The 26,491-nt window shown below is 38.1% G+C and overlaps 2 protein-coding genes across 4 annotated transcripts; one reads left to right on the plus strand and one right to left on the minus strand.

Annotated features, from left to right (window-relative positions):
- Window positions 1–961: 961 nt before the first annotated feature.
- LOC128882188 (eukaryotic translation initiation factor 4 gamma 2) lies at window positions 962–15,483 on the plus strand. Of its 3 annotated transcripts, XM_054133773.1 has the most exons (8): window positions 962–1,082; window positions 9,404–9,515; window positions 9,648–9,864; window positions 9,948–10,884; window positions 10,979–11,116; window positions 11,390–12,279; window positions 12,506–12,808; window positions 13,051–15,483. In XM_054133773.1, exons 4-8 carry the CDS (start codon window positions 9,987–9,989, stop codon window positions 13,156–13,158), a joined length of 2,337 nt encoding a protein of 778 aa, XP_053989748.1. In that variant the 5' UTR covers window positions 962–1,082; window positions 9,404–9,515; window positions 9,648–9,864; window positions 9,948–9,986; the 3' UTR covers window positions 13,159–15,483. The 3 variants fall into 3 exon arrangements, with proteins under 3 accessions (XP_053989748.1, XP_053989746.1, XP_053989747.1); XM_054133771.1 differs by lacking the exons at window positions 962–1,082; window positions 9,404–9,515 and having other exon boundaries at window positions 9,522–9,864; XM_054133772.1 differs by lacking the exons at window positions 962–1,082; window positions 9,404–9,515 and having other exon boundaries at window positions 9,522–9,864; window positions 11,402–12,279.
- A 3,761-nt stretch (window positions 15,484–19,244) lies between these two features.
- LOC128882192 (V-type proton ATPase 16 kDa proteolipid subunit c) lies at window positions 19,245–26,382 on the minus strand. The gene is made up of 3 exons (XM_054133782.1): window positions 26,050–26,382; window positions 23,498–23,687; window positions 19,245–22,874 (listed from the first exon to the last, which is right to left on the minus strand). The coding sequence occupies exons 1-3, from the start codon at window positions 26,120–26,122 to the stop codon at window positions 22,670–22,672; spliced, it is 468 nt and encodes a 155-aa protein (XP_053989757.1). The 5' UTR covers window positions 26,123–26,382; the 3' UTR covers window positions 19,245–22,669.
- Between the last annotated feature and the right edge of the window lie 109 nt (window positions 26,383–26,491).

Raw genomic sequence — 26,491 nt, forward strand, 5'->3', positions numbered from 1 at the left:
ATTTGATCATATAAATACAGCTGTATTATAATGAAACTTCGAGCTCGAAATAACTCCCGAAAGAGTATAATTTAATTTAGGTAGGCACGGTATTAATTCACATCAATTAGAAAATAAAAGAGTGCAAAAACCAATCGAATTTATAATTAGCCATTTAGGGACGAATTTTAAATTAATTTTTTTTATTCTAATCGAATATACAAACCAAAGCGATTTTTATCTGTAAATCAAGAGGTTAAAAGTCTATCAATATTATATGAAAGCCCCAATAGAGAGTAAGCAAGAGTAGTAATAGCGATTAGATGGTAATAAATAGGTAAAAGATACCCAGTTAGCGCGAGACACTATACATGTATAGGTGTTCTTCCTTCAGTTTCTACGGAACAAATGACGATCCTTCAGATATTCACTGCCGTGCCCGTTAACAGTCACCTACGTTACCGACGTTCAATATTTTTCGAAGTTCCTAACCGCCCATTTCCATCAACTTACAGTCGAAATATACACGTTCCTCAACGATAAATATTTAACGACATAGCGTATATTTTATGTGCCTCAAATTGAATAAGAATACAAGAACAATTTTAATATATAGACCTAGTCGTGTCTAAAGCACCGTCGATACTACGTGGTTCAATAGAGCATTCAATGGTGTTTGTTACACCTTATTGCAACATAATTAAAGGCAAAGTACGTCTTCGAACGAGCTTAACATTTCCTCTCGAAAATTTACAGTCGAAGTACGTTCTCAAAAAATTCGCGAAACTTGTGTAAAAATAATTTTCTGGATATTCATGTGAACGCGTCTGAAACACCGTCCTGTATCTCGCTACCGCTAGAATCAAAATTAAACCTAATGATTAATTAATTTCGACAACGTTTCGTAAATTGACGCTAATAAAACCTAGGGAAAATAGTAATAAATTTTTTGATCGTTCAGTCGAAGTCGTTGATGAACCAGCTCCCACCTTAACCAGTGGTTAGTCGCATGGCGGACGCTGGCTTGACAACACGTACCGCACGGAAGTTCCCGAGTACGACCGACAGATTGCGAAAGCCTTCAGAAACAACAACCGTCGGCCGTAAGTAAACGCTATTGTGATTTCTCATCGTTTTACTCGCTAAAATAGTGCATTCTTAATTGTGTGACCGTCGCCACTGAGAAACTAAACGTTTGATTACCACGGGGCACGTATTATTTTCAATGAAAAATCGCCTAGAAAGCCGCGAAATCCGTATAGAATTTTCTCGAGGGTTGCTTCAGAGCAGTCAATGCTGCTCGCACATAGGTCGTGCGTTATGTCGGCTCCGAACGCATCTTCCGTTTCATCGAGTAGCTCGTCGCTTTTTCACGTTTCCTCTCGAATCTGGCCACCAATCGTCTCCCCTGGTCGAGCAATCTCTCGATAGTAACTTCGCGACTACTATGCATCGAATTTCTGACGTATTACGCGGAGACCCCCTAAAACTTGTTTGAGAAAATATATGTAAAAAAAATATATAAAATCTCGTCCGGAATATTCGTTTATCTCAACTAAAATTTGTCAGGGTATTTTTCGAATACATGCTTTTTGCACATTATAGACGAATGGGTTTGACGCAACCTGGCCAGTAAAAATGTATACCTCGGAGGCGAACTGTGCCGAGTCTAATTTTCGGAAATTTGATATTCCAAGTAGAATGTTGGTCGAGTGATTTTATATACGAAAATTTCAGAAATTTGTAGTTGAGACAGCTTTGCGTCCAAAGTACGAAAATATACGCCAGGTTGCTAAGACCCTTGTATAGTGCTAAGGGGAAAAAAAAAAGCGATAGCCGCGAGTGGTAATCGAGCGTTGTTTGCAGGGCACCTACGCAACTCCCACTTTTGACATTTTAATCGGTGTGGCTTTCGAAGTAGGTGGATTCTCTATGGCTTCTCGCATGCTTGTCGTTCACTTCGGTCATATCGATGTACCTTTAATGCGGCGACGTGCAACATTTTATTCAAATACCGTGGCAACGAATAACCGCATCGCGATTTATTCGTCTTGTTCATTCCATTGAGCAGGTTTTTTTTATTCTATATCTCTTATTATTTTCAATTTTGGCTGGATAATTAACGGATTAAAGGTTTATCCTTTCTCCATTGTTTGAAATTTGTGTCTAGATAAGAATTTTGTCCGCCCCTGCTATTCACGTTGAAACGCTTTGTCTCCTCGTTTGCCTACTACATGAGAACGGCCTGATTTTCGACGTTCACGGACGAAACCTTTCTTTGATTATTAACAGTGATAAAAACGTTTAAATTCTTCGGGGCTTTCCAGTGCATTGTGTTCAGACGAATATTGCATCGAAATTTCTGTTGTTCAACCTCGACGGTTTCGAGGTCTCGAGAGTTTGCCTATATAAATTAAAATAAAATTTGTAACATCAATAAAAATTGTAATTGAACTACTACGTATCGTATCGGTATTAGAAATTACGTCATACTATTTTGTACTTTTTTCTCTAGCCAGACTCGCAGATGACTCATCATTGGAGATGCAATACATAATTTGAATAATAGAAGCTATTCACGACATTTATTTGAATAGTCAATTTCGTAAATACAATTCATTTAACTAAATGTGTACTGGAGACACTAGCAAATTTATACTGTTTATCGTTGCTATTGATTATACCTAACAGAACAAAGAATTCCTTTGTTTATTACAAGAGGAATTCTGAGATTAATACGTTTCCTTCTGGAACATCGTTTCCTGTCGTGAAGCTTCGTTTATTCCAGACGTCGCTGTGCATGCTTCTAGCGTCAAACGTTTCTTTATCGTTCCCGACGACTGCTTCGTGATCCTTTGTACGCTCTCGAATTTCGAAAATTTCTCCTTCACTTTCTTCCTCCGCTATATTTGAACCGTTTACAACAGTACTGCCGTTTCGGGGGTATTTATTTTGCCACGGATATTCGACAGACATCGTCTTGTAAACTCACGTATCCACAGAACACGAATGTATGTACGCATGTTGTTTCGTTTTCGTCGATCGATGTGCACGCACCCATACGCATAGGCGTACGCAGGGCCGTCTCACGTGTAAGAACAAACGATGTACAGCGTCGGGGCGCCCAGGGCATAGATAAAATTCTTATCTAGACACACAAATTTCGAACCCATAATAAAAGATATACGATTGTTTTCTCGACTGATTCGTAGAATTAAATAGTTTATAGGAAGTCGTTGAAAAGATGGTTATACAGAGTGTCCCAAAAATGTTGTAACACCTTGAAAGGGGTGGTTCGGGAGGTGATTTGAATCAACTTTTTCCTTAGCGAAAATGTTGTCCGAGGCTTGGTTGAGGAGATATTAACGGAAAACACTGACCAATCAGAGCGCGAGTATAACTGGTGGAGCGGCCGCGGTAGCCTATGAGTACGGCCGCCTATCGCGTAGCCTACGTTCCACCGGCATACTCGCGCTCTGATTGGTCGGGGTTTTCGCTTAATATCTCTTTAACGAAACCTCGGACATTTTCGCTAAGGAAAAAGTTGTTTGAGATCACCTCCTGAACCACCTCTTTCAAGGTGTTACAACATTTTTGGGACACCCTGTATTTGACAATGGTTAGCGACAAGAGTTTTACCGTAATTTCTAGTTTGTTATACCAGTTAAAAGGAAGTGCTTAAATTAGAAGTTGAGGGTGCTAATGACTTTGGGGTTGGTCTTGAGCGTACCAAGCCAGGCGCGTACTATTACGTCCCGACGTCTGGGTGATATTTTCAGACTTTGATCAACATAAGTCGATCTTAAGTTTAGACAACCTAATACTGAATTTTATATATTCACAAATCATAGTTCTTGAAAAAAATTGAATTAGGAAAATTCCTTGAAACTGCATCGTCGTTCCTATGAAGCGTGTGAATTTTCGTGTGGGATCGTTTAAACGAGCTTCAAATTTCTGCTGAGTACAGAACGACGTGGCATCGTGTATCTCCCGTTCTCTGTCCATTTTTATTCGTTTTAGTCGCACGATACATCGTTTACCTAAATAGAAATTCAACGTCTTTAGGGAATTTCGGAACCCCGCGAGATTCGAATTTTCCACTGAAAGTAAAATGACGATTTTTGAGCCGTGTACGCAAACTACCAACCTTGTCTTAACGAGTTTAATTTCGCAAAGGAGAACAGTGTTCGGTCGATTGGAATTAAAAGAAAGGAAGAAGTTTGTCAGCCTAGTTTTGCAATGGCGTACCAACGATCCCGGGAGTTCTAACCATTACAACCTCGAAACGTTTAATACTTCGATTACAACAGTGTCTCTCAATCTTGACCATTTCAAGATAACGATAAAACTGTACAGTGTACAGTTCCAGTTACTGAATAGTCAAGCTCTCTAGTTCCCAGAATGTTCTGTTCATTTGTTATTTGTAATTCGGAATTTGTATTGAAATAGGAATTTTACTTCAGGCAAACTTCAGATTTATTCGAAGCCTAGGGTTTTTTGCCCATCTCTCCTGTACAGTTCCAGTTACTGAATAGTCAAGCTCTCTAGTTCCCAGATTTGTTCTGTTCATTTGTTATTTGTAATTCGGAATTTGTATCGAAATAGGAATTTTACTTGTCCGTAATTTGCAGAGGCTATACTTTGAGAAACACTGAATAATACACGCGCGCCATCGTCGGGGAGCGTATTCGCTTAGCGTGGCTTTAAATGCTCGGCCATATGACTGTCCTACGTCGAACGCGTGACGGCCGTATGCGGCCTCTTTGTTACAGGGCAGACTTGAACGCTTATCGGGGCTATGAATAGACGTACTGATTTTCTTTCAGCTGTCCACTTTGTTGGGGGCTGGTTTGCACCTTGCCACGTAACTGTGACACGTTAAAATAGTCTAGTTCTCTAGGAATCATAGGTGAATTCTGCATATCCGCGTGCATTTTGCTGGGTGAATGCATCAAACGTATGTATATGTATACAGGCATAGCGATCGTTAGTTGCATCGACAATAAGCTTCGATAGATATCGATGACATACGAAATTAGCTGAATAATTAATTCAAGTACTTCGTAGCTAAACCAGTACAACTCAGTGATGGGCAAAACCGTAGGCTTTGAATAAATCTGAAGTTTGCTGATATGCTTGTCTCGTTTCCTCTTTCGAGCATTTTCCAAAGAGATGAAAAAGGCAAACACATCGGCAAATTTTAGATTTATTCGAACCCTAGGGTTTTGCCCATCTCTGGTACAACTGAACGTAGATGAAATATTTTTGAAAGTGTTTCGTGGCTTGTTTCCCGTGTTTATAGTATGCGAACATTAATTCGATTCGAAGGCATTTCGCTTTCTTATTTCTACAATCTCTGCTAATCTTTGAGCGTTATCGGCCTTCGGAAGTTGGCAGCCTTGTTCTAACTCGTAGATAGCTGCCGTCACGGCGCATCAATGACGTGTCCCGAAGAAACAGTAATGGAGCGTTGTTCAGGGAAGGGATTTACGTCATTTCATTGCTATCTCTTTGTTTACCACGGACACGAGGTTCTATCTGGCATTCCATCTTGCAAACTTTCTGAGAGACCTAATTAAAACTACATAACCTCGAAAACGGAAGCCTAAACGTTCGATTTAGTGCAATGTTTTCAAAGTAGACGGCGCAACCCTTGGGATAGAGAATTTTGTTGTAATTCAAACAGATAATTTGTAATGCAGAATTACTTGGATCAAGTTTTAGTGTAGTAAATATAATTTATTAGAGCAAGTTTTTTGCAAGTATTTTGTTCAGAGGATTTTTTAAAATAACATTATAGATTTAATTATTCGAAATTGATAAAAATAGCTAGATTTGAAACTAAGTAAGGGTAAAATTTATTTATTTATAGATTTCGAAAAATATACGTTCCCTTAATGTGTCTCGTGATCATCGTTTCGTATGGGGGTTATCAACCTGTCCTCTAGCAACCCCAGGTGATCGATAAATTGCTAGATAGGGACTATTTCGAGGTTGGTGAATAAATTTAGTTTTACTATATTCAGACATAGCCATGCCATGACATTACCCTTCAGTAATACAGAGTGTCCCAAAAATGTTGTAACACCTTGAAAGGGGTGGTTCGGGAGGTGATTTGAAACAACTTTTTCCTTAGCGAAAATGTTGTCCGAGGCTTCGTTGAGGAGATATTAACGGAAAACACTGACCAATCAGAGCGCGCATATACCGTTGGAGTGGCCGTGGTAGCGAAGGCTACGAGTTAGGCTACGAGTCACTTATTCGCGTACGAGCGCAGCCGCTCAGCGCGTAGCCTTCGCTACCGCGACCGCTCCAACGGTATACGCGCGCTCTGATTGGTCAGCGTTTTCCGTTAATATCTCATCAACGAAGCCTCGGACAACATTTTCGCTAAGGAAAAAGTTGTTTCAAATCACCTCCCGAACCACCCCTTTCAAGGTGTTACAACATTTTTGAGGGACACCCTGTATAATACAAAATATGAAAATCAAGGCTTTGGACTATTTTCGACCTTTGCGTAACAAAAAATCTTTTGTTACTAACTCAATCAATTTCTTTTCGTAAGGGAATCGATCCACGAAAAAGGTTGAGAAACCCTGTTCTAACAGATGACTACTTCTTCAAGCAAGCAAATCGATTAAAGCAAAGCGATTTCGATAGAAAGGGTATCCTAAAAATAATCGTCAATTCACACGATCGATGATAACCTAAATTCCTTATTTTCATATTTTTCACTTTAGCTGCATTAGAAATTCGAAATATATGTTGCTCTATCGCGATCACAAGTTGCTTAGTCATTAGAAAGTCGTTGAAATATAATTATTTATAAAACAGTACGCCAGTAATAGCCTGCGCACCTTTATAGCACTATGTAGATACTGCAATCTCTAAATATCGAGATACACATACACCGCAATCTCTATATAAAAATTGTCGAATTGCTTGTAAATGTTTCCACGGAATCTGGTATCTTCCGGTGTCGCGATCTCAGAATTCTACCGGTTCTTTTAATTGCGAGACACGTTATCTTCCGTGGAACGTACGCAATACAAATTTTACAAATATTTAAATTTAAGTTCCCGGGCAGGTAAATTTAGACGCCAGACGTGATTTTGATCGTTATTTTGGTAATTCGACTAGTCTAAATGGTCGGCTTCGCGGAGGCCTTCGTTCTTGTATCGAAAATACTATAAATTTAAAAGGAAACGAGATCAAATACCGGTTTAATGCACCAAAGAACGTTTTCAATGTCGAAGCGTGTTTCAGGCGACGACCTTCGGTCGTGCAACCTTAAAGTAACGCCATCCGAGACACACGATGCGTCGTGTAGTTCAGTGACTCTCAACTGGAACTGCGTGGCACCTCCAGTGAGCCAAACCGTGTTTTTTGACATAATTCTTATGCGAATAAAGGTTCAAATAAAGAATCAAAGATGAACAACTTTCTGTCTATTATCATAAGTATTTATAATATGCACAACAACTTGTACACGAGTAGACTTGTACATTACTAGATAAAAGGATGTTGAAGATGTTAGAATTACTAAAGAAATTGAAAACTAATTCCAGAATTTTGGCAGGAGATAAAATTCTCTTCGTCGATTATTCCTACTTTTTCTTTTGTAGAATCTGAAATCTTTAATTGCTATATCGTTACGTTTACCAGTTAACAACAATCACGAGGAACAAAGGTAAACAAAAGTCAGAAGTGGGCCACGTGCCAAGAGGGGTTGAGGAACACTGGCGTGGCTGCTTGGCTATATATTTAGCTTCCGCTTTGGCCGCTGGGGGCAGCCTCGTATCTTTTCGTTATATCGATCTTGGGAAATATCTCGATCGAGCGAGTCAATGATATCCGTTCGATCCTCGCGTTATCGAAATAGGTCGAAAGCAACTTCGCGTAGTTCCCTTTGTTCATGTTCGAGCAACTTGTATATTTTGCCAAGAATCCTAAACTGCTTGACGGATCTAGACATATCGAAGCCTGAAACTCATTATCACGCAGACCTTTCCCTTTTTTTTTTTTTAAATATTTCATGAATGGCAACTGTTATTATCATGAAAATGTATTCATCCTTTCTCTTGAACGTAGCTGTTTTTTTGGGTATATAAACCTGATAAACGTGGTATGAATGAAATTTCCAGAAACGTATTTTCCGCTTCGTTTGGGTACTCATAGTAATCGAAGACGAACCAAAGCTTCCTACCCGCAATCGTAAGTGCACGGGACGCTCAGAAGCGGTCAGAGACGACTTTAGTCGAGCTACGAACGAAGTTATCCGACCTCGCCCGATCAGGCTGACGATAGAAGCCGAGATCGGTCGAGGTGATACGACAAAAGGTTCATTGACCGTCTGACCATGAGCCGCGCCCCACATACGCTCCTCTCCACGTTCATCGTGCACTGCTTTTGGTTGTTTTGCTCGTAACTAATACCTCAAGATCAAAGCCGTTTCCCTGGAGAAGGTCCTCGTCCTGCCCATTTGAAGACCTTCACCTGTGAGCGCAATAAGGCCGCGCATGTTATCCAGTGTCTGCTGGCGCTGAAATCATAATCGCTATGAGAATGAAAAAAACAATTGTTTTCTTTCTTTGTTTTACATAAATCACATTCATCACATTCCTTTAAAAGTGACTTCTGAAATACTGTTCCTATCAAAGAGTCTAAGAGTGTTATAAATATTCAAAATATTGCTTGCAATTGTTGCTCTCACAGTAATATTACTTGTTACTTTGATTGTGGGAGTGAATTGATGTATGTTTTGCATGAACCTGATTGATAAGTATTCATAGATATTTTAGATACCATTAAGAAACTATTGTGTATACTAATTGTTTCATTTTTATGTAAAAGAGATTGTACATACCTGAGAATTTAATTTACCTTTGACAATAAATCTGCATTATGTAATCCGCATGATTATTTTATGTATTCAATGTACAATTACAATACAGCCTAAGAAATCTATTATTTTAAAACTGTACAAGTATAGAAAAAACATACGATTCTTTCTTACAATGTGCACAATTTTAACTATAACATGCGAAAGATGTTTGATACAAACTAGGAAAGATTAGAACAATAGCAGGGGGGAAGCCTTTGTATATTCTTTAGTAAACGTAGTCTATATGCATCATTGTTATAATTAGTATCGATTCAAATTATTCAAGAAGAAGGTGGATGTCTGCATATAAATAGGAAGATATTGTACAAGGAAGTATCTGATAGAAAAGTAGACAGTACTTTCGAAGGAATTTAACTGCATGGTTGTATACGACTGTTTGTTAATTCATTATATTTTTGTATCATTAGGTACAAAGGCTGCATATTAATAATCAAATCATGGAAGGAGTAGCATGCGTGTAAGCAACTAATCACTGACAATTTTACTTATGTTTTTATTGTAATCTTTTCTTTGTTTCAGCTTCCTAAAGGAAGATCTGTGTGCTGTGATTTATCACTCAGGGGGCCGAAACACGCGCAACAACGGACAACCCCATAGGACCGGGGGGTGCTTCTCGTGTCTCGGGAGGAAGGTCAGGGTCTAGAACGTTACCTTGACTGTAACTGTCAATACACGAGCCGCTACTTTTTACACCCAAAAAACAATCCTACGTGTTACACATTTACTTGTAACACTGATATTAAAAGCATTCGATGCCTTCCAGGGACGATATTCGCTCCCTATCCACTGAGCAACGCTGGATCCCTCCTTCAACTGTTAGACGCGATGCACTCACCCCAGAAAGCAGAAATGATCTCATCTTTAGAAAGGTGCGGGGTATTCTTAACAAGCTTACGCCGGAAAAGTTCGCAAAGCTGAGCAACGACCTGCTCAACGTTGAGCTCAATTCTGATGTAATTCTCAAAGGTGTCATTTTCCTGGTAAGCATACAATAATATCAAAAATTAAAGAAAAATTCTTGCTCAAACAGTGATTAATTAAATGAAATTTTTGTATGTTTTAGATCTTTGAAAAAGCTCTTGATGAACCCAAGTACAGTTCTATGTATGCACAGCTGTGCAAACGGCTGTCCGACGAAGCTGCAAACTTTGAACCTCGAAAAGCTCTCATTGAAAGTCAAAAAGGACAAAGCACATTCACAATTCTCCTTCTCAACAAGTGCAAAGACGAATTTGAAAATCGTTCAAAGGCAAGCGAGGTATTCGAAAATCAAGATGAACTCGGCCCTGAAGAAGAAGAACGCCGACAGGTGGCTAAGCGCAAAATGCTTGGCAACATCAAGTTCATCGGAGAACTGGGAAAGCTGGGAATCGTTTCGGAAACGATTTTACATCGCTGCATACAGCAATTATTGGAAAAGAAAAGGCGACGGGGATCCAGGGGGGACACCGCTGAGGATATCGAGTGCCTCTGCCAGATCATGCGTACCTGCGGCCGTATCCTTGACTCGGATAAAGGTCGCAAACTCATGGATCAATATTTCAAACGTATGAACTCATTGGCAGAGAGCAGCGATCTACCTCTACGCATCAAGTTTATGCTGCGTGACGTCATTGAGCTACGCCGTGATGGCTGGGTACCACGCAAGGCTACCAGCACCGAAGGTCCGATGCCTATCAATCAAATCCGCAGTGATAACGATGAATCTTCGAGGGGAAATGGCTTCTACAGACGAGAGGATCGCCTCGGAGCTGAATTTTTAAGAAACATGGGACGTGGCGGATTAGACATGGACATGATGGGAAGTATTCCATTGACTTCGTTTGGTATGCCATCTCCATTCAGCCCAAATGGATTCTCAGGAAGTTCAGGAGTTGGTTATGGCCGCCACAACCAACGTAACCAACCGGGTTACTATCAAAACCAGAATCGTCACCAAAACAACTATCAAGGGAAACATAATCAACAGCAACATAACTCGCCGCAAAACTTCAACAACAGTACGTATACCTTACCTTTTCTCACATATTATACTTACCAAACATACATAGAATATGCTACTTCTACTTACGAACATTGATCGATTAATTGCAGATAGCAATAAAGAACAATTACGCTTCAATAAGAACAAGATGTTAATTGAACATCCAGAAGAAGTGTCACTGAGACCATCAGCTAATTCTATGATGTTTAAACAAACCAAAATCAATCGCAACCTACTTCTCAACAGTGGTATGTACTTCATTTATGAACTTCCTATGTACATTTATGAAACTATTAGTAGCTAATAGACGCTACAATTTGGTCGAACAAATATAATGAGGAAGTATGGATCGACCAAATCCGTAGACAGTCATGCAAATGAATTATCATTACTTTAAATTGTTCCGCGTACAGTTATCCTTAAGTTTGTTTTGTTCCGCTACGAAATTATTTAAGACTACCTTAATAATGGTAATAATAAAACAACAACGCCAGAACACTCTCTTATCATTAATATAATAGATTTGTTCCCAGGACGAGCCTCAGAATTACCCCTCCTACCAACCAGTACACTGAAACCCAGCTCGCCATTATTGCACAAGGAATTGCCACCAGCGATCGTGATAAAGCAAGGCCCTGTAGACAAACGAGAGAAAGCCAGAGATCGCAAGGACAAGGGAACTTCTAGGGAGGAAATATTGAAAAAGGTTAACGCCTTGATGGATGACCTCGCCGCGCATACGAACATACAGAACGCAGTAACAGCTTTTCAAGAACTGAAGATACCAGAACGATTTTTGCGTCATGCAGTTTATACGTTGTATTCGAATACATTGGAACGAGGGGACTCTGAGCGGGAACTCGCGGCCAAGCTTGTGGTCGAGTTGGTGAAAGCAGAGGCGATCACTGTACAGCAAATGCACGAGGGGTGGAAAGAACTAGTATCCAATATACCAGAAAAAGAAAGTACCGTGCCTTGTGTAGCATCTCACGTTGCCTTCCTGACAGCAAAGGCTATCGTGGACAATTTAATTCAATTGACCGATCTCGTTGCTGTGACGGAAAATGGCCAACATCATCCATTGTTCTTACTCGCTCTTCAGCAATTGCATAAAAGCCAAGGCAAAGCAAGACTCACACAGATCTTCAATGAGAGCAAAGTGAATCTTATCAGTCAGCTCCCGGAAGCCGACAAGACGAAAGAGAGATTAGCGGAAATTTTAGAGGACAGAGAATTGACCTTCCTTTACCCGCTTCTTAAGATCCAAGGAGATATATGGCGTCAATTAGAATATGACCCAAATCCCAATACTCTTTATAAATGGATCAAGGAAAAGCTAGAACCTTCTCATCATTCTGATTCAGAGTTCATTAACGCTTTAATGAACGTTCTTCTCAAATACATTACACAGGTACGCAAAGCTTTATAATTCTGTCCATGTCTGTTATAATTATTGCCTATAGATAACACAGCTGTATCAATAATTTGAATAATTTTGGCATAATCATTTGGCATGTTCGAACTAAAAATATTTTAGTCCGTTTCTCTTTTTTTTCTTTCTAAATTTCTGTTCCTTGATCTCGATAGATTTGTTTCTGTACTTTTAATAACCAGTGTTTTTGTATTTATAATAACAGGAAACAATACTGGCACCTGGCGTTGATCCATCTAACGTAGGCAAAGCAGTGATGGATAAGGAAAAGGCATTACTGGATAAATATGCACGCTTGATGCGCTTACTCTTTGTCGATATAGAGTCTCAAGTGACAGCTCTCCATGCGCTTCAAGCATTTTGGTTCTCGCACAATTTTCCAAAAGGGATGCTGCTGCGATGGTTCGATGGGCTTTATCGATTAGAAGTGATCGAGGAAGATGCCTATTTCAAATGGAAGGAGTGCGTTACTGACGCTTATCCGGGCAAAGGCAAGGCATTATTTGAGGTAAATAAAATTTATGTTTTCCATACTACAAGTATTTTAGATACATCTAAGGCTACGACATTATTAATATGTTCTTTGCTAATTTCGTTCGATCGTTTCGTTACGTACAGTACTGAACTAAAATTAATCGTTTAAATACATTTGTCCAGTACTGTACGTATGTATCATTCGTTTATAATTTTACAACAAATGAGCAACGAGATGAAACGGAGTGATTAATTCGTGACAATTAAATGGTATAGGTCAACAGTTGGTTAACGTGGTTAGATAACGCGTCTACAGAAGAAGAAAGCGATGATCATAACGACGACGACGAAAGCAACAAAAACTACAGAATGCAAAAGCTCTGAGAAGGATATATTCTTCAGGCTACTACCTATAATTTGGAATAGGGTTTTACTATCTATATTACTGAACCAGGCGGTTTCAGTTTACTAATTGAGTTGTCTCCATCCAATGCCACAAACATCTTGTTAGTCTGTGTCAAGCCCTCGCGCAAACAGAGAGGACTTCACAATCATGTCCAAAAAAAAAAAAAAAAAAAAATGAAAAAAAAAACAAAGCAAATGGGATAAGTTTCGCAGCCTCACGAGTGGTTTGCAGCAGACTTTATAAAGCAAGAAGTTTTAGAATGTTTTTAGATAATTGAATATTAATATGATTTTTAATCATATTAGGCCAACAGATATCAACAGGTATATACCGCTGTATGAACATCGGTGCAGAAAACAAGCAAGGAAAAAGAAATTAGTCTGGTGATTTGTGTTGTCAAAGTTTTTGTCTAGTATTGTGCATGTGTCACGTTTTGTAAGTCTTTTTGTCCGCGGCACCAGTGAGTCGCTTGTTATTTCTGTGTACCAGCTTTTACATTTATTATGAGGAATTATTATTATCTATTATTATTAACTATTATTATTACTATTATATAATTGATCACAACAATCGAATTGCATCTTACCTTCCTAATGAAAAAGAAAATGACAAAAAAAAGAATAATAATAATAATTAATCGATCAGGAAACAGGACTGACTCGGTATCATAAGATGTGAAAGTGTGATTAATGAATTCTCTTTGAAGCTAAAATGAATTTGTAGATTCCAAAAAAATGAACGCCAAGGTAAAGCTCTTACACCAATCTCTACCACATACCATTTTTGTCCGTGTACCTCTACTTGCTGTCGCCCCCCCCCCCCACCCTTCCCGTCCCTCATTAATTGTATCGATTAATACTAATCAGTTGCCGTTGATTAACAACCAGCAGCCAACATCACACAGTTCACTTAACGTAACATAACGAGAAAAGAAATTAGCGACACGACTAAAATCGTATTCAAAATAAACATACATTGGTGTAATTTATTACAGATGGCCCCCTGGTTGTTCTGTCGATGACCAACCACCTTTACCTTCATCTCCCGCCTGTAGCCTCCTCGTAGAATTCTTCTACGTATCAACACGATCTTTATTAGTGCGTAACCCTTCAGACCGACACGATGCCATAAGTTCGCCTAAAAACAAGTTAGTGCAATATCGCAGCTTTCGTGATCGGCGAAGAAGTAAACAAAAACCTTTTTCTTTCTCTCTCTCTCTCTGATTTAGAGATGGTTCATCAGTAGTCGTGTATATTTTCATTTCTCCATAGGTTTTCAATTGAGTAACATGTTAAGCCTTGTACGTATCACGTTATATACATTGAACGTAAATGTAAGAATTTGGATACATTTTTCATTGTTTGTGGATAATCTGCTTCGGTATGATGTATATATTATTATTATTATTAATTATTAATTACTATTATTATTACTATTAGGATTATAATTATTATCGTCACATCACTTTCTGATATCTGTTGCCGGACTGAAGTGTTAAAATTAGACTGCATTTTTTCATCTAAATAGGTGGTTTGCAATTGGAGCATCGTCAGTCCAATTATTTATGTCCAACGATCGTTAATAGATCTGTTTCTTTCACGGATATACGTTTACCTTAGATACGCATCATTCGTGAGTTAGACAATATTTTAACAGAAACGAGAAATGGTGAATCTTTTTGTTGCGTTTCATCATGTGGAAACAGATTGTTCTTATTTCCGAACGAATTGGCGAGTTTGAATCATGCGTATCCAATGTGTATTCAAATCTTTGTTTTATCTTACTCTCGAAGGTAATGACCTGATCCCCGCTGCGGAGAATTTAATATTAATTTGAAAATAATATTCTTTGTACGTGGAATACAATTATAGTGACATTAGTGTAATATTTAATGGGTATTTGTGGTATACTTACGTGTTTTGCTCGTTGCCTTTTTATTATAAAGGAAAAATAAGACGGAAAAAAAAATGAAGGAAATACGTAAACGATAATTTAGCCATGGTATTTAGGCGAACGAATACGTCGAACGATATTCCAACAATTTTCTCATCCGCAATGTCACAATGCGATATTGTACTTCAACTTTGTTAATTTATTTTCTCACGTATTACTTATGAATCGAATCCAAGCAAAGTAAAAAAAAAAAAAGGAAAACGAATACGAATCATGTATAATATCGTCAGTATTATTTCTCACGTAACGGATTACATTATAATCGTTTTTAATTGATCATAGACATTAAAACCGATCAAATATCTTTTATCTTTATCAATAAAAATTTGTTCCTAGGATTATCATCTTTACGATTTTGTGTCTCATTGTTATTCAATCACCAGTCATCGTTCATTTTTGGACCCGGGGAAGGGGATAAATCGACCATTTTTATTTCTCATCGAAATTCTTTATTTCGTTTTGTACAAGGTTCGATTACAACAGTCTCGCTACCTTTTATAAACGGACACACATTCTTTTTATAATGTCAGCACGTTACTCATCCAAGGTCATTTCTTATTTTACAATTGTTACGCTTCGTGATGTGAATTCATTAAATGTATCACCATTATATCTCTCTGGTAGCATAGCAGTTTTAATTTATCAATATTCGACTACCATACTTCATTTTTCAAGTTCGTTTCATACTTCTGTTGCGATTCATTAAAAATTGTGTTTATGAATTTTAAAGGGAAATAGTAAGGTTAAGGAAATAATAAAACAAACTATATAAAGAAATATCAGCGTGTAACGATGGACGAGAGAACCGTCGACGAAATTCGCCTTATAAAAAGAAAAAGTATCCGGCTCGAGTAAACAGCGATTTATTTAGTATATACGTGTAGAGCCTTTTTTAAAAACACAACCACGTGCATATGAACAAATTATAATTAATTATAAACCTAATATTCGACGTACTTCAGCGATTTCTCTCTCGCTCTCAAAACATACACATACACTCTATCTCTCTTCCTCTAAAAATATCTTATCTTGCTAAACGACACTTACATTGATAGATGTAACACATTACCAACTGCCATTAGAATTTATGTAAGTAAGCGAAATACGTACTGCTCTCGTATCGTGAAAGGTTGCCTCGAGCCAGAGCTGAATTAAGACAGGCCCTTCTGGAGATTATTTCATTTCCAAGTGCTAATCCAAAGTACAAGCACTCTAAATTATCTATTTAAAAAAGGGGCTCAATTAATGTACTGTGTATGCGTTTGTAGTAAACGTACCGTGGGAAAACGAAACTGTACTGTGAACATACAAATACACCAATATAATACGAAACAAAATTATAGCAACGAAATTATTCATCACAATTTTGCCATTATTCGAATGCGCGTAACTTTGTTGATTCTCATCGTATCGAGACGATTCTTTTTTCATTTTGTTACTAATTATCTATACTACAGAATTATTTCCGTGTACGGGAGTTTTAGTATTCGATTCTGTTAATATTCGTTGAAAAATGAAATTTTTCATTTGAAATTTTTATGGGAGTATATATATCTATATCTATACTGTATATTATATATATATATATTTAGGTAGTTTCGATCAAAACCTTCGGCAAAGGTCCAAGTTAATGGCGCCATCGGTGGCAAAACCTCCATTTGCTTGTAGTGCAAATAGTTCTTACTGTTTCTGCTAGATGTCGCTATTAAATAATAACAGTGTCGCCATCTGTGACGAAACCTCCAAGCTTGTAGTGCAAATAGTTCTTACTATTTCTGCTAGATGTCGTTATTAAATAATAACAGTGTCGCCATCTACCAGCAATAGTTATAGTATACATATAATAACCATACTAATAATCGACACGTCTCAAAATATATTCGAATTATATTCAGGTTATAATCAAGGTTATAACTTGTACAAAAGTAATGAATTAAAAGTTATTTATTTTGTGCTCGTTATAAAGAATGTTTATTCAGATAAGAATACTTGTTCGTTCCTGTTTTCCTCGACTAAAGTATACATAATTTGGGAAACGCTGTTATATATTACACATGACCAACACAATTATTACATGTACGAATGTTTATATTCACCGATATGTAAACTATAAAGAAAAGCTGACCAGCAGTCTAACGTGTTAAAATTAATTATCTATAATCGAACCTGGCATTTATGTATAACTGAATAAGATTAATGCTAGGTATACAAATATACATAATATAAAATAAACAAATCACAGATAATATCGACATGTATTTCATCAAATATTTACAGACTCCGCAAGGTTGCGATAATGACAACAATACTTCTTTGTTTACCGTTATACGCCACGTCACGCTTCTTGGATGAACGTCCAGTAGTCCGGTTAACAAAATGATAATATATCTTCGAAAACAGACTAATGCAGACGTGTTCACTTACTTTTTAGAACGACCTCAATTTATCTGCTATCTAGAACGAGTCGATTACGTAACTCGTGTGCATAACTGTTACATGTATTTCTTTTCAAGAGCGATTTTCGTTTGACATAAATTCAACGTTCGCTGAATACGTTACGTAAACTCGGTAAACTGTACCTTTGCATACGCTGGCGAGGAACGAGCAACGTCTAATGAAATAAATCTAATAACAAATTTATTTCATCGACGAAAATTAAAGTAAAACATTTGATCGAATCAGTTACATTGTACATGTGTATATTGTACGTAATGCTTTCGATCCTCATAAACAGAGATGGTCAAAGATTAATTCGAATAATAGACGAAACACTCTTGCTTATGTCAGACTGTAGGTCATTTTCAAAATACAGTAGGTGGTTGCTCTGCAGTGAAGAATTTGTAGATAGCAGGTATAAGAGTAAATTTCTGTGTGTAAATATATATCACACAAGATGCAAAGGTGCTTAAGGTTTAGCCTATAATCTCCTTATAATCGCTAACAATAGGCCACAAATACTTTTAGGCAAATAATAAAACCGATATATCTTTCTCGTAAATTTCTATAAGCGATCCATAAGCTGTATACTTGGAAAACAATTTTTTTTAACATACAGTATCAACTCTGATATTTATTACATTTTCTATAGGTAAGAGTACTTCGGAACAAACTAATCTAAAAACTCAAAAATGCTGCAACTGTACATTTCGTACGCGTGACTATCACGTCGATATTTTCTCTATTACATCGATATTAAAATATTATACTATGTTTTGTATACTTTGACACATTATATATATTTTAAGTACAAACACATACTCCCAAATGCTTATTTATGTTACACATAAAAATTTACTCCTATACTATTGTTTACAAGTTTTGCATCGTGGAGTAATTATTAATTACACTTCGAATAGGACTTACATAGAGGATTGGAATCGTTACATAAAATATATGTGACCTACTCCCAAAAAGGAGACTTGGTGGTCAAAACAAGGAACTAAATAAAATTAATTCTAAAACGTGAGGTATTAATGAAAATAAATTCAGATGCGTGTTAAAGTTTTCTCGAGCAAAGAAACCATTTGTAGTAAATACGCCACCTGTGGTACCTGCTAGTAGAAGAAGAAAACAGTTTGTTTCGCATTGCTAATTTTCATTTTTCTCTCGATAATTTCTGTAATAAAATTAACAACTGATCTAATAGTAATTGTTTTTGTATAATTTCAGGGGAAAATAATGTTTTATTTAAAACGGCTAGAATGAATCGTTTCTCTGTATTTCTTTCTTTTTTTTTTTGTAATAAAAATTATTCTAACAATAATCATTCTCATATAATTTAATTGTACTGAAAATATTCAACTGAATTTAAAGCCTCGAATCCCTTTTTGGGAACAAGTCGCGTATACTCGATTTGTCTACTTCGAAAACGAGTTCATAATTAGTGCTTTCACCTTTGCCCATTTCTGTACGTGAAATTTGTTCGACTACCAACGGCGCGCGTAGGAAGCACACAAGGTTCCTCAAATTGAATGGCAGTGATAAAAAATGGATCAGTTTCATGCGTTTTGGTTACCCTTACCGCTAAATACGTGTATATCTCTGTGTGTGTGTGTGTGTGTGGCGTGAATACAACTAGGTTGAAAATTTCGATGATAAACGTGAGTACTGATACTGTTTGTCCAAATTAAATTTTTATTAAACACGGTTTTTTTTCTGTAACATCGAGGACGAATTATAACATAAATAATCATTATTATTATTGATCAGTATCACTTTTTTGCGCTCAACAATGAGTCTATTTTTTTTAGTAACACTGGAAGATAGTGCGCGAGGGGAACGGCGGCGGTGGACAGCGGTTCTCTTTCCTCTCATCGAAACTCTCTTCTCTTTTCGATTTTCATTCACTCTTGCTCACTCGTACTCCCATGTGCATTAATTCTCTCTCTCTCTCTCTCTCTCTCTCTTTTGCACGTCGTGTAATACTTTCTCTCAGCTACACAAGGTTTCGGTATACAATACCTCACCTAATCTAGCCTAAACTTTTAATCGTACAGTGTAAAGCATGGCGGGTGATATATACATTACACGCGCTCAATTTATGATTAGATAGCAGATGTTTAATTATCGTTACTAGAGATAGGAAGGTAGGCAAGGGGGACAAGGAAAAGAAAGGTAATCAGCATACAGCAAATCCTCGAGTTACGTAGTTACGTTCCCGCATATGACCTACGTACTTTGCATGTATTTACACATTAAATGAAATTTACTTTTCACAAAGGATCTGTGGTATGAATCTGTCTAAATTTAATTTACCTTTGCAACTAAAATTATATATATAACAAACGTACTGCAGAGATTAAGAAAGATCAGTTCTATTAGGGGTATACAATTCAGTTAGCTTTCTAAGCAAAAATTAATCGACACTATGTACGTATGCCCTTTACTTGTTGCACCATGGTTCTTATTAGCATGATCTTTCTTTCTTCTCGCAGTACATCATATGTATATATATATACAAATATTCGACTTGGGCAGAAAACTCTAAAAGGAATTAACCGCCTAAGTGGAGGATTTACTGTGCCAGTATATTCGCGGGCTTGCATATTCTCAAATACATGTATGGTTAAGTGAAGATCTTTCGCTCGATATCTCTCTTTCTCGTTGTAGAAAGCCACCACCACCGCTCCCCGGCTCGATTTTCTTGCGTTTTGGCTGATCACGCTAGTTACGAGAGTTCTTTTTCAATAGGTTCTCGACATCTCTTCCATTTTCTGTTCCGTTTCATGTATTTGTTTTCATTCGTGTCGTGTCGTTGTTCAAGAATTCGAAAGAGCGATTCAATCGTTTGGTGTCGGCTGTCTGGTTCGATATTCTCATGACTATACATAGGTGCATTCTCAAGCGAGGGACTAACGACAATTAACAAAAAGAACGTACCAAAAGCTTAAACGACTGACTTTCTCTTCTATTTTTGCTCGTAGGTGTTTTCATTTTCCATACCCGGATGTTGCTTTTGAAAAACCGTACTCCCGCTCACGCGCTTTTTTTTTTTTTTTTGATTCCGTGTGAATTTAAAGGTTTCGTGACATTCAGTCGGTGGCTCAGTGTCAGACGTAACCACATAATCGTCGATTCTTAGTTAACCCTCTATTACATTAGTTTCATCTTCCGTGATTATTTGTGTGTTCAACAATTTCTTAATATTCAAGCTAAAGGGTAGGTAGCTCACCTGCAGGATTACGAAACGCAAATATGAGAGAACAGCACGTGCTCTCATAAGTAGAATCCCGCAGGAAACTTTACAAGTATTATTTTCAGTGGGTTCCCAGTCGAGAGTTATTAGCGAGGTTGGTTTAGTTTCCGAGTGCTTTCGTTTAGTGGCAAATTGATACCGTATGCACTCTCGGTACGACTATTTAACAAAATTACATTGTGTATGTTTTTAAATACATCCAGCGCTAACGAAAAAATCGAGAAACCAAGCCAATTTCGCTCCTAGCTAAATAATCGGCCCTTATGCAGTTACAATTAGAATCCTCTGATACTAAACCGTCGCAGATTTCGTGGTTTTCTCTCCTGGAAGTATGCGCCTACACGTTGAGCTTTGTTGTTTCCTTTAGATAGAAAATACTGCGCAGTCAATAAAATCTGGCAAGCGGGCGCAACGAATTCCTTTTTGTCGTCGACTGTGACAATATCATAACAGAGTAAGAGTCGACGACCAATCAAAGTGCGAAGGGTTCGCTATCAGCTCCCATGACAACGAACCCCCAAGCTAAAATTCATTTTACATTTTTTTCAGTCGTTCCCCGTCGTTCGTTTAATCGTTAAAAGCATTAAATTAAATTTATTTTCTGTTTATCCAAAACAAAAAGTGATCTTTCGCGCGCCGTTACAAGCGCCCGCTCACCTGCACTGAACGAACTTATTATGGAATGTACAAATTATTTTTTTTATATACCATTATCTCGTAACCCCCTTTTTTCTTAGGTAGTCATACATCTGCTGGAACGCACGGAGCTTCGTTGCCTCGCATACTCGACCCTTCATCGACATACGTGTACTTGTATACGTATTTCTAATGAGGCGCGAAGTAAGTATATTCGGCACGGAGAGGGGAATCACCGCCGGCCTTAGCGGTCGCCCAGAATAATTCGTGAACCGTACACTGTGTTGCTCATAGTTAGTGCGATTTCCTGCTACGCCCAGCAGCCACTGAATTGACTTAATACTATCATGTATCTGTCCATTGTCTACTCACATTCATTTTGTTTTTCTTTTCTCTAAAACTCCATCCCACATACTATACTTTGTGTCTTGCTGTTTCGATTGTACAATATCTGTTTATTATTTTCTTTTTTTTTTGTTCACAGTTTGTACAACCATCGCGTATATTATGCTGTTTCCCCACACGCAACGAACATGCGTGTTCTCTCACTTTTCCCCATTTGGATATTCGTAATTTCATTTTCATAGACTCTCGTCATAGAGACGTTCATCTGCAATCTGTACGCTGCCACTTCAATTGCATTTAATACATAATTGTGCTAAATATTCTTTTATCAATAACATTTGTTTCCTTTATACACTCAGTAGAGCCGATTACCTTAGTTGATAATTCAATGTCAAACTACGCTACAAATGATTACTATACAGTGAAAGAGAAATGTTCAGCATGGGATAACGGGGTCTTTTTTTCTCCTCAATGTAACTCCCTGTCGCCTGTCGCTTTTTTTTTTGTATCTTCTGTACACACACATCCTTTTCCTGCAAGACTGAATTAGTTTTCTTGATATCGGTTAATAGTTTTCGTTTTCATTCAGCACTCTTTGTTTTTACTTGTTTGAGGTATTATTTTTTTTTTTGTCTCGATAGTTGTGTCGTTTGTGTAATGAATACGTAGTTCTTAAATACTTGAACTCTAATATATCAACTTCAATACAGTATTACAGAAGGATGCTTAGATGACGCGATGTGAGTATGCATGGAAAAATGTTTTAAGTAAAATGTTGAAACAAATCGTAATAATATAATAGTCGGGGAGCGCTGTTGGTTGCAGGCGACGAGTCTTGCATTCCTGCCACTAAAATATTTTTACTTGGTGTACAAGTAGATGCCAACGATGAGACCATAGAGACCCAATACTTCTGCGAAGATTAGAATCAAGATCATACCGACAAACAGGCGAGGTTGTTGAGCGGTACCTCTTACACCTGCGTCACCAACAATACCAATGGCAAATCCAGCAGCTAGACCAGAAAAACCTACGGATAAGCCAGCACCCAGACGAGTAAAACCCCTAGTAAAAAGACCAAAAAAATTGCTTGTTAATTATGAGAAGAAGGTAATTATCAATTGTATACAGACGTATTAACGTTAAGCAAAGCAAAAGAATTTAGAACTAATCAAGCCCCAATCTAATTAGGTAAAAGATAAATAGACAAGCATTACAAAGATTTGTAATTAACTTATTTTCTATAACAATCTACGTAAATAGTGTTTAATATATATATATATATATATTCTTATCAAAATTAATGTATGTTTACTTTCAAGGTAACATTTAAAAGAGGAATTATTTTAACGCAATTTCTCTGTTTTCAGTTCTTGTCAGGAAATGCTGAAGAGATTATGCGATCAACATTGATATTACCAAGGCACATATTTAATTATCTACTATTTATAATTATCATCTTCCACAAGACTGAGGAACAATCTCTCAACAGCTTAGAAAATAGTGTTTACAACACTTTTTAATTGTAAACAGTGGGTAATAAAATATTCGTCTTAGCAATACCAGTGTTGGTTGTTTATTCTCTTTGAAATTTCCTGGCAAAGAACCTGTAAACGAAAACTGCACATTATCAATGACTTTGTTAATCCAATTCTAAAGTTAAATCTATTAAGAAAATTGTAACATACTGGTAAAGAGAATATGATTTATGATCGCTTAAATCACCAGCAATGAGGACAGCTATTACAAGCCCGTAAATGGCAATGATACCCGCCATGACAACAGGAATGATAGATTTCATGATAAGTTCTGGCCTCATGACAGACATTGCAGCAATTCCTGTACCTGACTTTGCCGTGCCATATGCTGCTCCCAGAGCTGTAAGCAAAACAGGCAGTGTATTTACTTTGCTCGTTAACAACTTATCAACAAAAATTGCATTGCGTTGTTCCACAAATTATTTTAATTAATTTTTCATAAACGAGCCAAGTCCACGAGTTCTCCTTATTAAAATATTACTGTGCGAGTTGCTGTTACTCGAATGTAATTGGACTAGGTGCAGAAAATAATCGTCACGTAAAGGGTTAACGTAAACTGGAATTTCGTATTTAAAATGTTTTCTCGCAGCGAAAACAGGCGTGACAAATCCCTGGTAGTTGATTTGAAACGGTATTAGCGGGCCACGGAGGACTATCGATTTCGTTTTAATATTGATCCCAACGACGAGGTCACGGACCCGATTTCGCCGTTCAGTATTCGTCTCTGCGAAACCATTTTCGTTTACATCCAGTTAAAAATGTCACGATCTGTACGTAAAAGGGGTAAATTCGCGCAAAAAGATACGGTGGAACGATTTCGCCTCGACTGGAAATCGCAGTCACATGATTCTCACGTTGGCAGTCACATGATAATCATGTAAGTCCCATCCCGTGAGTAGGGGGGCGTGGCACAACCACGGTACAATCGTGCTTCATGCTACTCAGTTTCTACTTCTTATCATTGTTATTGAGGTGTCTCTTCGTTCGAACGAATGGACCATGAATATTATTCAATTACGTTTAACGCAAGGGGATATCATGTAGGAACGTTCAGAGATTTACAAATAATAATTACATAGGTTTCGAAATAAAATCATCGGGACGGTGAGTATTGTTCGATTCTGCTGGTAATCAGCGATTTTTTCGATTTTTCAAATCGTCTGTGAATCGATTATCACGTGTATTTAACTCTAATCGAATTTCACACGAATCTCTTCGTTTTGCAATATTCTCTAGGAAGTTTTCGACATTTTCCTCGTTGGATATTTCATCACTGAAAAGTACACGAGATTATTTATCCCTCGTTAAACATCGCCACTAGACAGTAACTGTCAAGTGCAGAAAATGCTCATTCCAGCAGAACGATTATATTTTAAAGCGAACATATTACAGGCGATACTACGATAAATAATCGCAGTAGATACCATCTGCAACAACTATTTTTTCATTAAAATTACTGAATGAATGGTTAATAAACGATGATTAATCCACCGCGTGATTCCTGCTGAATTTTTTCCATCGTTATCTCTCGGGAGTAGATACCGCGGATCAAAATAAAAATAAAAGTCGATGCAAGAGCATTACTCGGAATATTCTCGATACGATTTGTAATTGGAAAAATAACCCTTTTCGAGTAGGTTTTCGCTTTTCAGCGAGTCGATCTCGGCGAATTTCGTTTCGAAGTGGAATTTTTTTACAACGGATTGGACATCGCAATTTGAACGAAAGGCTGTTGAGCATTTCGTGGCTCCTCGCGCCTTGGGTTCGTGGGTCAATCTTCCTCGTGTGCCGCCGTCCATTCAAGACTGGCGCACACGGGAAAAGGGAGATTCGTATTGATTTCCCTGATAGGGACAGAGACGCACGAAAACTTCAAGTATGCGCGTCCTCGGTTTCGGTTCTTTCCCTCCCCTCCCCCTCCCGCCCCGTGCAACGGTTTCGAGAATCCGGGAATCAATTAAACCCGAAATCGATAAGCGGATACATCGATTATCCGACGGAAACTTCCACCGACCGACTCCTTTCGTACACGGTCCTTACCCGTTTTTCATTGAAAAGCACTCAACGAGGTCAGCATTACGAAATGACCGTGGGCCAGCCCGAACGCGCCGGAACGCGTTTCTCTCTTAATGTAAAATTAAGCTCGGGTAGGTTGGACCGCGTTTACGGAACATTACGAAATCCCAGATCTGCGTGCCTAGAAAAATGGCGCTTCAAAATTGAATCCGTATCCTTGGCATCCTCGTTGATCCGGAACGTGCCTGTATCGTCGCACTGTATATATATCGCGAGCTGACAAGACTTGACAACGACGAATAAAGTACGAACGAAAAAAAAACAAACTAAATAAATGGTATAATAGAGGTTGCGAACATAGTCGTTCATCATCCTTCTGCGGTTCATCATTTTCACAGTTTCTTATCGACAAGGAATCGAAGCTCGCAGTTAGTCCTATCCCGTAACCGAGCTAATTTGGACCTTCGTTTAATTGAACCCTACTCAGTAATCATGGTTTTTTCCGTTTTCGATACTTTTATATCCGTAGGAGAGAAAATGGCGTGCGATGCCGATTTCGTCGACGTTGGGCGCGTCACCGTAATCACATGACTCGCTCGCGAACGCGATAAAACTTTCCACGATTCCGTTTCGACTAAATCGGCATCGTTCGCGCCAGCTCTGAAAGTCGAACAAATGAAACTCACCAGAAAATATGATGGCCGAAGCGGCGCCCATAACTCCAAAGAAGGGGCCGTAAATAGGGTTTCCGTCCTCCATTTCGCTTACTGTTATGTTTCTGTTAAGACCTCACGACGTGAAACGATTGGTGCACGAGTATTTACAGGTTGTCGAAACGCGACGACGGTTCTTGGATTCCAGGGAGCGATCTTCGCTTACGCTCACTTCGCTAAACTAGGTGCCACTGTCAAATATGGCCTACCGTACAGTAGTGCGGGTCATGTGACGAGTGACGAGCGAGAGAAGAAGAGGCTACCACGACTCCTGGGATGTCTATTCGTTTGCTATTGGCTCGCGACTGCGGGGTACAGTGTCGGAAGCGAATCCCGGCGCGCGTCTCATCTTTTATATCTGACGTCAAGCCGCTCTATAGGTTCCGCGACCGACCACTGCGCATATCTTTCGCGC

Source organism: Hylaeus volcanicus, unplaced genomic scaffold, assembly GCF_026283585.1.
Source record: "Hylaeus volcanicus isolate JK05 unplaced genomic scaffold, UHH_iyHylVolc1.0_haploid 12258___fragment_2___debris, whole genome shotgun sequence".
NCBI lineage: Eukaryota > Metazoa > Arthropoda > Insecta > Hymenoptera > Colletidae > Hylaeus > Hylaeus volcanicus.

Coding starts and splice junctions, on each gene's coding strand:
- LOC128882188 (XM_054133771.1), top strand. CDS start 9,637: ATGCCTTCCAGGGACGATATTCGCTCCCTATCCACTGAGCAACGCTGG. Junction 11,117..11,389: donor CAACCTACTTCTCAACAGTG/GTATGTACTTCA, acceptor TTAATATAATAG/ATTTGTTCCCAGGACGAGCC. Junction 12,280..12,505: donor TTCTCAAATACATTACACAG/GTACGCAAAGCT, acceptor TTATAATAACAG/GAAACAATACTGGCACCTGG.
- LOC128882192 (XM_054133782.1), bottom strand. CDS start 26,122: ATGGAGGACGGAAACCCTATTTACGGCCCCTTCTTTGGAGTTATGGGC. Junction 23,688..26,049: donor TTCGGCCATCATATTTTCTG/GTGAGTTTCATT, acceptor TTTTGCTTACAG/CTCTGGGAGCAGCATATGGC. Junction 22,875..23,497: donor AAATCATATTCTCTTTACCA/GTATGTTACAAT, acceptor TCTTTTTACTAG/GGGTTTTACTCGTCTGGGTG.